The sequence below is a fragment of the Salvelinus sp. IW2-2015 genome, linkage group LG25 (genome assembly GCF_002910315.2).
Source record: "Salvelinus sp. IW2-2015 linkage group LG25, ASM291031v2, whole genome shotgun sequence".
In the NCBI taxonomy this organism is placed as follows: Eukaryota; Metazoa; Chordata; class Actinopteri; order Salmoniformes; family Salmonidae; genus Salvelinus; species Salvelinus sp. IW2-2015.
The window spans coordinates 14,836,032-14,847,096 of record NC_036865.1 but is presented as its reverse complement, the minus strand read 5'-3'; the positions used below and the strand labels follow the sequence as shown (position 1 = coordinate 14,847,096).

At 39.9% G+C, this 11,065-nt stretch overlaps 1 protein-coding gene across 1 annotated transcript; it reads left to right on the top strand.

Annotated features, from left to right (window-relative positions):
• The first annotated feature begins 4,645 nt into the window (after positions 1-4,645).
• plek (pleckstrin) lies at positions 4,646-10,861 on the top strand. The gene is made up of 9 exons (XM_023970513.3): positions 4,646-4,811; positions 7,576-7,731; positions 7,910-8,091; positions 8,235-8,326; positions 8,485-8,669; positions 8,915-9,019; positions 9,449-9,532; positions 9,746-9,818; positions 9,955-10,861. The coding sequence occupies exons 1-9, from the start codon at positions 4,770-4,772 to the stop codon at positions 10,092-10,094; spliced, it is 1,059 nt and encodes a 352-aa protein (XP_023826281.1). The 5' UTR covers positions 4,646-4,769; the 3' UTR covers positions 10,095-10,861.
• The last annotated feature ends 204 nt before the right edge of the window (positions 10,862-11,065 follow it).

Here is an 11,065-nt window from a genome sequence, read left to right as displayed (position 1 = left end):
AAAGCCCAAACTGAAACGACACCATGTGATTCCGCCTCATAAACACAACCTTGTTTAATGTTTCAATGGCCTATGTGCACCGAATACAGAGATGTGGGGAGTATGTTTGTGCACGCTCATCCAGTGCCGGATTACTGAACGGGCACGTAGGACATGTGCCCCGGGGCACCCAACTGCTTTGAGGGATTGGGGGCCCCATGGAGGTCGGGGGCACACAGATAGCAAAATCACCCCATTTTCCAAAATTGCAGACATGCAGACATGCAGAGAATTAAGTTTGGTTACTTCTAAGTAACTTTTGCTTACTCTTGTCATCATATTTGACATTGTGACCTTCCATTATAGAGCTTTGCTTTGGTGTGGATTGATGCCTGTACATTCATATCAGTTGTGTTTCTTCATTGTATTCACCTTTACTTACTTCTATTGTGAATAGTGTTTCTGTGGACCAAACTATGAGCACACCAGCCTTTGTATTGAATACATGGAATTGGATTGTGATGATACCAATGAATGAACCCTGCACAAAATTTGCTATAAAAAAACAAATCWGGAATAATATTTGATGTGTATGAAATTGTTTGGTGAAATATGCATAAAAGGACAGTATTTGGCCATATTTCTGCACCTTTGGATATATGTACTTTTGATCATCATGATTTAGTGACTGCAAAGAAAATGTATTGATAGTGAGATTTTTAAAAGACAGACTAACTTTCTGTTTAGTCTGCTTMGACTCAAGAGATAAGTATGGTTGGGTTAATCTTTTTGCAGGCAGTCGTGTTCTTTGGATTKATCTATTTTGAATGTATTTATGCTTTGAGAAGGCAACTACAWTTTCAAAACTCATTTACTGTTTTGCAAAGGCCACAGAGTTATGTGTCTTGTGAACTCTGTTTTGATAATTGACAATGTTCCCTAAAAAATATTTTACCTAAGCTATTTATGAGTGAATGTTGTGGGGAAAGGGCTCTTGTGTGTGTGTTGGGAGAGGGGGCATGCGGACATGTGAGGGGGCATTAGGGAGCACATAGAGAGAGAAGGAATGAGAGAGGTAGAGAGAGAGAGAGAGAGAGAGAAGAGAGAGAGAGAGAGAGAGAGAGAGAGGAGAGAGAGAGAGAGAGAGAGAGAGAGAGAGAGAGAGAGAGAGAGAGAGAGAGAGAGAGAGAGAGAGAGAGAGAGAGAGAGAGAGAGAGAGAGAGAGAGAGAGAGAGAGAGAGAGAGAGAGAGAGAGAGAGAGAGGAGAGAGAGAGAGAGAGAGAGAGAGAGAGAGAGAGAGAGAGAGAGAGAGAGAGAGAGAGAGAGAGAGAGAGAGAGAGAGAGAGAGAGAGAGAGAGAGAGGGAGAGAGAGAGAGAGAGAGAGAGAGAGAGAGAGAGAGAGAGAGAGAGAGAGAAGAGAGAGAGAGAGAGAGAGAGAGAGAGGAGAGCGCTTTATCGTGGGAAGCTATCATCAGTTACGGGTTACCTTCAGCTAAATCTAGTGCATTCTTCTGCAGAATTATTGATGTTTCACAGGTGGCTCACACACAGGAAAGAAGACGTCAAAAACATATTGCTGCATCTTAACATTGATCTTAAGACAAAAATAGTGACTGGTCAACAGAAAGGAACTAGCTAGATAACATGAGTTCCTGAATTGATTATATTTTTGTGCAATATTGTAAATTATTGGAATTGAATGAGGTGACTCGAGAAGGTTGCTTGCTTCGGCACTGGTGAGGAAAAATGTATTGATAGTTTCCTGGTTCTATACTTTTCTTGTTCTGACAAATCTCCTGAGAAAGAGCCCGGTGACATGTGGTGCACGACCTCTATTCCCACAGCTCTGATCACAGGCCTGTGATTTTAATGGAATCGATATCTGATTCGTCCATGACTTGAATTGCAGGAATATGAACACATTTTGATGAGAATGTTATCAACAGCCAATACTGTATGTTATTGCTTTCCCAAAGTATGTCATGTTGATGTAAAAGTGGCAACTTTTCAAGGTTGAATTGACCGACTGGTGGGCATGGCTTCACATTGAGAGCACAATGCGTCGTCATGTGCAGAAATCAGTTGATAAGTTTGTAACTGTATGAACACAGTTGGAACACTTTTGGATCAATCAAGCTTAAAATGGCATGACCGTTCACATACTGGATCCCTGACACACTTCACTCTTTGGAAAACACATCCGTTATATAGGTTCAAACAACTGTAGACTGTGATTGAAATTTGAAGAGTAGAAGTTCATGAGCACTCAACTCCAAAGGAGGTGTGGAGGAGAAAAAGGGGTTTCATCATGTTTACCACACATTACTCTCAGTTGAACACATCGCCCCCGCACCAGGGTGACAACTAGAACCAGTTCTCTAATGCTACACTACCACAGGATGTGCTGCATGTGCAACATGGTATACCTTCAGCCAAAATTGAAGGGAAATTGAGGGGGAAAAGAAAGTGGAACGGAGAAGATAGGCTAAGAACAAAATGAGTCAGCTTCACCTCTCTTACCAAGCATGTTACATTGAGTCGCTAGAACTATCAACTTTTGGTACCTCACCGTTGAGAAAGGGGACACAAAAAATAAATAAATTGACTCAAATGCCCAATAATGGCATTGTCTTCGAAGGGCACTACAGTATAACGCCACTAAGAACTCCTTCCACAAACTCCAAAAACATAAAAATACCCACAAGCATTGAGTATAGCCTTCAGTGGTCACGCCCAACTTCCTATATAGAACTGAATGTCCTCAGTATGCCCCTGGTTTGTTTTCCAGTGAATGAATATTCCATTGCCAGGGAGCAGGGTCATTTTCCAATCACTGCGTCTGAGAGATGAGTCTCAGGGTGGCACTTAATGAAACTCAATCTCCCAAGATTCATCAATAAACTCATCAACATCACCCCTCCTGATGTTTATTTAAAGTAAAGAGTGATTTAAGCCCACAGAATGTACAGTATGTCCTTTGTTCCTTGGCCTCTATTGCGAACGACACAGAGGATGTTCCAGGCTTATAGTCCTTCAGGCTTATAAAGTTAGGATGGTAATCAAAAGGTGACTTATAAACAGAGCAGCTGTTTATTGGAACAACTCTGTAGGTGAATGTATATTTTTGGAGTAGCGTACTATTTTCTRTCTTTTGTGATTTCAACACATTTTGTTTGTCATCAAATATTTCCTCTTTTCACCAGCAGATGCCACTCTTTTTGTATTAAATCTCATTGTACATTTTATGAGCTGCTTATATTTGTATATTGTTGCTGCTTCTCCTTGACACTTTTGTTATTTTGTCCCTTCCTGAAATGTCTGAGCACAATGCAAATATAATGCAGTCAGTGCTCTGCAAATATGCTGTTGTGTTTGCTTTTTTATGCAGGTTGGCATTTATTGTCATGAATCTTGCCCTGGGGGCAGTTCTGTAGAGTGGTCACTAATTGGCACAGCCACAAAATTATAAAATCTGATTTTAAACTTAACCCTAGCCTTAACCACACTGATAACCATAATGCCTAACCCTAACCTTAAATTAAGACCAAAAAGCTATTTTTTGTTTTCATACATTTTTACGATATAGACAATTTTGCATTTCCACTGGCTTATCTAGCGGAAATTGCTCAGTTCMGCCTCCAGGTCAAGATTCATGACAATAAATGTCAACCTGCCTTTTTTATGTGTATGTGGCGTCCTCTAGAGGGAATTTTACTACCTAACCCTTTAGTTGACTAAAAGCTTACTGGAACTCTGATAGATGAATGTACTTCCCTCAGATTTTTGTAAACATTTTAATGGTAAAGTAACCAATTTTGGAGATAGCAAATACCCTTGTCTAGTCCTGTGGTTAAATTTAAGTTATTACAAGTTCTGTGTAGATCTGTAGGAAGATCTTTCAGTAAGTAAATTCAACTGAGACCCAAGGCACAAGTGGCAGCACTTGATAAACTGTGGTAAGGGTAAAGTGAAACCACATCCTGCCAAGATAACGACTCAACTCTGAAGAGCATAGAGGCGGAAAGAATGGAATGTCAGGCCTAACATAATTAGTCAGACGGGGGTCATTGTTTCAGATGGCCCAATATGGCTATTATATATCAATTAGCCTACACACTGATGTGAAAATAAAATCCATACTTGAGTTTACCCTGATAATTAACTTGTGTAATTAAGTTTGTGTCTAACTCCCAGTCCACCATACCATGAGAATGGGCTGTTTGAACAGCTTCTGTTGTTGCGAAATTGAGTTTGCAGTGAGTGATTTCAATTAAGCCATGACAGACTTAGACTTATCTTGCGTAATTGTGTCTATCTTTTTCTGCAGCTGAATGGAAAAAGTTTTTGAAGTGGGTGACTGAAATGCTTGTGATTGAAAGGTGGTCATGGGGTTTGTGCTAAGTCGTTGACTTGCGTCATCATGAGTAACCTTGCCTAGACCTAAAAAAAAAAATCAGCCTGTGCCCACATTCTGGAAACTATAGTTTTTTGGTCTAGTGGTATGCATGCTTGACACGGAAATGCAAATTACTGACAACTAAGGTTTGATATAAAACAGTTACACAGGCATTCTCTCTTTGACCAAGAGAATGAGCAACTGTAGCCATCCTTATTTTACTACCACTGAGCAGGAAGAGGAAGCCAAGCAAGCCGCCAGCATTGTGACACACCTAATTCAACTTCCACTATCTCTATCAGCACACAACACTGTAGGTCATATGTGAGGGGGGTGAGTGTTCCTCTTGTGTRTGCATCAGTTACTCAGACACAGACACCAGCAGCTAGAGGTCATGGAGCCAAAACAGATCAAAGAGGGATATCTGGTCAAAAAGGTAAGGGTGATAAAGGAAAATATCTTCCTGTCAAATAACATTGATTAGTGTATGTCTTTGTGTTTACCTTGGGCCAGACTTTAATATTGTAAATGTGCTGTTGACAGCTTAGTTACTAGGCGATAGATTATCTCACATTTGAGCGGGTTAGGGACAAGATCCTTCGATGGAGACGATGACAAGAGTTAGCAACATCAAGTCAGCTGGCAATATGTTTGACCAGTTACATGTCCAACTTGAGCTGTCGGTCAAGTGCTTTAAATTAAACTGAAGGTTAGTATAGTAGTTTTAGGACTATTTCCATTTGGCCTTGAGACTTGATCGCTTTGCTCAGTTTAGACATTTAGAGACTGAGAGCAGATATGTTCTGAAACAGAACTGTTTCACCCACAAACCTCATTATCTGAAAATAACTTTGTATTTCTCATGGCCTGACAAATGACTAACACAGATGATGGGTCTCGTCAAAACAGACAGACTCTTAGTCTGTGGTCAGATGACAACGGATAACCCATGATATCACTGGATTAATCAAAATCTAACTTCATCTACTGAATAGAAGATGGTGGAATAATCTTCCCATAAATCTTACAGGTAGAATACACCTCTTCAGAATTGCATAGCTTACAAAGTTTTTATATTTATTCTCGTCAATACCAATGACCCCACCGAATATATTCTTTAAAAAAGTATACTTGGTCATAACAGACMTTATATGGGTAAAACAAAGCTCATAGAATAAAAAGGAACGTTTTACATCTTCCTAAGTCTGAGTGTGCTTTTCAACCTTTCAGACTTTGAATTGTATCTACTTGCCACCCAGGGTGAAGGAACAAGGGGTACATACTGAAGATGTGCATGCTCATCCCCAGAATCTTTTCACGTGTCAATTTACAAAGGAAACAGCTAAGAACATGAACAACTTCATAGTTAAAAACACTATAACAATATGGAAGAAAATGAAATGTATTATACAAGAACCAAAAACATTACCATAATGAACAATCCTTGGATAGCTTTTCAGAATTCACCGATATATTGGTCCACATGAAAGACTAAAGGCATAGAAACCGTAAATGACTTGGTAACAGGAAATGCACGTATTTCCATGACAGAATTAAAATGCAATTTTGGACTGACCAATGTAGATATTTTCAAATACATGCAACAATCAAAGTTTTTTATCAAGTCATTTCGATTTGAAATCTTTTGGACATCAGAGAAATCTTGAGGGAATCCTATTTGAGTCAGAAAAGCATATTCATATGATAGGTGAGATATACAAAACCTTGCAGAGAGCATATTCAAATGACAGTCTCTTAGAAAAAAAAATCTATTGGAACCAAGACTTAAAAATAACTGATATTGGCACAAGATGGAGGGAATGTTGGAACATAACTAACAAAATGACAGTTAACTAAAATGTATGCTTAATCCAGTATAAACAAATGTATAGAATGTATAACACAAGAGACAAAATTCACAAATTCTACAGCACAATGGCAGAGTCATGTCTTAAGTGTAAAACGAACAATGACTCAATAATCCACGCCTTCTGGGAATGCTATGGCCGGAGTTAGAAAGTTGGCTTTATTAAAATGTAAATATACTGTTKATCTGTCTGTCTGCATATTTAAATGACATGGCATATGAGAGCAGTGAGATACCCTATGGTTTGGATGATAATTTTCTCGTCAATCATCTAGAAAACCGTATACTTAAAAATTGGAAATCAACCAATCCTTCATCATTAACACAATGGAATGGTCAAATGCTTTATTATCTAAATGTTGAAAGTGTGTGGGCGACAGAGAGAAACAAAATGGAGCAGTTTGAGGCCATGAGACAGAGAGTAATGCGGGCACTAGAGATGTGAGCATGTGGGTCTGGGCAGGAGTGATGTTGTGGATGTTTGTGAGGCTCTTTATGTTGTCATTTGTATGTGTACGTTTTGTTTTGTTTGTAATTCTTACAAAAGAAAAATGAATAGAACATGATTTTGTCATGTCACATACTATACTGTTCTTCACATATAAACTTTTGCCTGAGCTATATTCTTATGCGCTCCAATCTTTATCAGTTGTTCAGTATCATTGGAACATATTCTTAGAACTATAAGTAGTGCCTGTGATAGCTCTGTGGGGAACTCTCTGTGGTGAACAACAACAATCAACAAAGTGAAGGGAAACTGCAACGAGAACATTTCACATAAAACTAAGTATTTGTATTTATGAATATGTTATTTATGGTGTGTTTTGCCTTTCTTAAGATTTGTTCTCGAGTAACATCCCTCTTTGTGAGGATTGATTAGGCAACATTCACTCACTCACTTCCCATAAATATGTATGCTGAACAGCATTTCTTATGAAAAAGAAAGTCATGTACAGCAGATTCTTAATTTGTATTTATGGAGTAGGGGAAGTTGGGATTGAAATCAAAACACTGCTAGAGGCAGTTGCATTCAAATGCAGAGGTAAATATGTGTTGMTTCATGTATTCCCTCGTCCCAGCCCTCAATATTTGATAAATGCATTGTGTAAATTAAATAAATTTTATGCCCAGCATTCAGGCAAGTCAATTTGGAAGAAAGTCCATTTGGTAACACTTCACATTATGTTTCCATTATACCTGTTTAATAACAATGTAATTTTCTCTAACGCGTTTCTAACTGCATTGTAWTTGTTTTGTAGTAACAGAATACCTGTGGTATAGAGACTGATTGATTGATTCTATCAACATATACATTTATTTCTGTATTGTTCAGGGCACAGTGTTGAACTCGTGGAAGGTGGTGTGGGTGGTGTTGTCTGATGATGGAGTGGAGTTCTTCAAGAGAAAGGCAGACAGTGCCCCCAAAGGAATGATCCCACTCAAGGGAGCTGTTCTGACTAGCCCCTGTCAGGATTTCAGCAAGAGGACGGTACAGACGCTACTAAATACAAGTACAAGTGTCTATCATTACTGTAGTGCTCCAAACAGTCTAGTTCCTGACCTGACCTCACAATTTTGGCAACATACAAAATTAAATGAAAGTACAATGAAAAACATTCACCCCCCATACATGAAACATGTAATATAACATTGCCATTTTCTTTCAGCTGGTTTTTAAGCTCAGCACGGCCAAGAACCAGGACCATTTCTTCCAGTCCACCCACCTGGAGGAGAGAGAGTCCTGGGTGAAGAACATCAAGAGGGCCATTACCTGTCTGCAGGGGGGCGTAAAGTTTGCCAGGAAGTCGACACGGAGGTCCATTCGCCTCCCTGATACCATCAACCTCAGGTAGGACCTCTGACTTGTCTTACTTACCACCTATGATCCACAATACGCTTGCAGGAGCTACATTCATGTCTTCGGGAACTATAGCCATCATTCACTTGATAACTTTCTAAGTATTGTCTGCTTTGTTGTCTGCCTTATCTCAGTGAGCTATACATTCTAATGAGAGACCAGGAGAATGGGGTCAAAGAGCAGAAGCTGGAAAAGGAGAAGAGAGTCTACAATCATTGCTTCACAGGTATAGTAGTACATATAGGGACTTGGGTGACAGTGGATTTCCTTTAAATTTGTATGTATCCAGGTCAGACTAAAGGGAGCCTTATTAAGCCATTGAGTCTCACTCACTGAGTCACATTACGATAGATCAAACCAGCTTTGATTCTCTTCTTCATGCAGGTGGTACGGTGGTGGACTGGCTGATCTCTAAGGACAAGGCCAGGAACAGGCCTGAGGCTCTGATGTTGGCTACAGGACTCCTGAACGAAGGATTCTTACAGCCCGCTGGGGACGTGTCCAAAGAGGGGGTCGAGGGAGGGGCAGTGTCCACCGTCCTCGATGAGCCAAATGCACTCTACTACTTTGTGAGTGAATGGACTGATTGTTTTTGTTAATCATGTAGCTGTTAGTGTCTATATATTCTTCCATATTTGCTAGAAGATGTGAAGATATGGTGGTCATTGCTAGAAGAGCACACAGACGAGGCGATGTTTGAACATTACTGTCGTTATAAACATACGTATGTAAAAGCTATAATGTAATCTAAGTGAGGATGAGATAAGATAATATTGTATCCTAATGTTTCTTTCCCTTGTATTGTGTGTTGCAGGCAGACAGTGGGTTCTTCTGTGAAGGCTACTCCAGTGATGAAGACGTGATTGTGAAGGAGGAGTTCAGGGGTAACATCATAAAACAGGGCTGCTTACTCAAACAGGTAAGACTGACAACACTGTGTAAATCGACATTAAATATTTAGTTGATGAACTAATGTGATTATTACCGGATCAGATATTTTGGGATGTACTGAATGATGCTGTATTACATACTTAAGTTAATTAAATGGTTGACCAAATATTATTGTCAGTAAGCATCACTTTKATTTTCAGAATTACAGCTAAGTTCTCTCTTTCACAAAAGATTGAAACATGCATACACTCTTCGAAAAAAATGTGCTTCATCGGCTGTCCCCAGAGTTGGTGGAAAATGAGAGAGCTGTAGGCGGTTTATAAATAGGGCCTTTCGATGAAGGAGGAAGTGAAAGTTCCCCACAGTAATATGTCTGTGGTCGGTTCTGTTTTCACGACTGATAGTGATCAGAATAAGAAGAGCAGACTGCCCGTCATGCTCTCTTTTTTCACCCTAGGGACATCGGAGGAAAAACTGGAAGGTGCGGAAATTCATCCTCCGGAACGATCCTGCTTATATTCACTATTACGACCCCACCAAGGTACAGGATTAGAGAGTGGAACCTCACCCAAAATTTGTTTCAATTTCAATATTATTTTTCAAGAACTTAACATGAAAAACATCTTTATCTTTACCTCGCTCTTTTCTAATGTCCATCATTTTTCTCCTTCCTGTCTTTGTCTCTCGCTAATCTGCTCTTTATTTACCCTCAATCCCTATTTCTCTCCCTTCCCCACCCTCACTCTCTCTGTAGGGTGATGAGTACCCTCTGGGCTCTATCCACCTGCGAGGGTCTGTGATCACAGCGGTGGAGTTTGTTCCTGATGGTGAGTTACACTGAACCAAGTCCCACACTAGCTCAGTGTGACTAGGACTATGAAGTGTAATTGCCGTTTCCTGTCAGCAATTCTCTTTTAACTTGTTCTTCAAAACATTTTTCTTCTTCATCTTTTCTCGGCCCAGCCAAGAGGTATGATGTTGATGGGAATCTCTTTGAGATCATCACTTCAGACGAGACACACTATTTCCTCCAAGCGGCTACATCTGAGGAGAGGAATGAGTGGATCAAAGCCATCCACACGGTGTCAAAAACCGGAAAATAATCACAACAGGATCCATAGCTACTCTAAACACCTCACATGAAGGGATATGGAATATGGACGGACATGTTCAAAACATTGTTGCAGAGCCAGAAGGAATCTGAACCGATCTGAATGATCCTAAACTCTGCTTTTACGGTTATTTCAAGAGTTTTAGGTTTTGATATTGTATTTATGTCGAGTGATTATGAATTTCCTCTTCATATAGATCAAATGCTCCCTCACTTGCTTTTCAACATTCAACATGATGTGGGGGCACTCTCACCTTTAGATATATTTATCACAGGCAGGCTGGGAAGAAGGGTGCAATGATCTCTGTGTAGAAAGGTGTGAAGTTCTGTAATGGTTTCTGGTGTGGCCTTCTGCTTTTCCATCCAGCTGCCTGACAAAAATCATTGTCTTACATCAGATAACGTGTTGATTTTGCCTGCACCGGTTGAGGGACGAACGTCACGGAGGTTTGAAGCCATCTGACGTGAGACAATAGTGAAAAATAGGACAGTTAGAAGAATCTCAACATTCCAGCCAGTTCCTATGACCAAACAAACACTTATCATATCCTGAAAATCATTTCCGAACTCTGAGGACCCGTCACTGTGGTTTCCATGATGTTTCTAACTCATATCACTTGATATACACATGGCTCTGCACATGGCTCTGCACCGGCTGATTGTGGCTGTGTACTAACTCCATTGTCTGTCAAAAAGCCCTTACAGTTCTTTGTTCCACAGTATTACACATGTTAATTAAAGATCTACTCTTTGTCTCCACTTTCCGGTTACTATCAAAAAGTAAATGTCCAAAAAAGAAAGTACTGGTTGTAAAAAATCAAGAATTGTGTGCCTCTATTATTTGACATGCGCCTTTGGCTTTTGACTCTCATGTTTATCTACTCCAACCAGGCATTATGGCATCATGGAAGATGAAATGACTTTCACCAAAAAGCAGCACGTCAAACCTCTCACCTCAGCTAA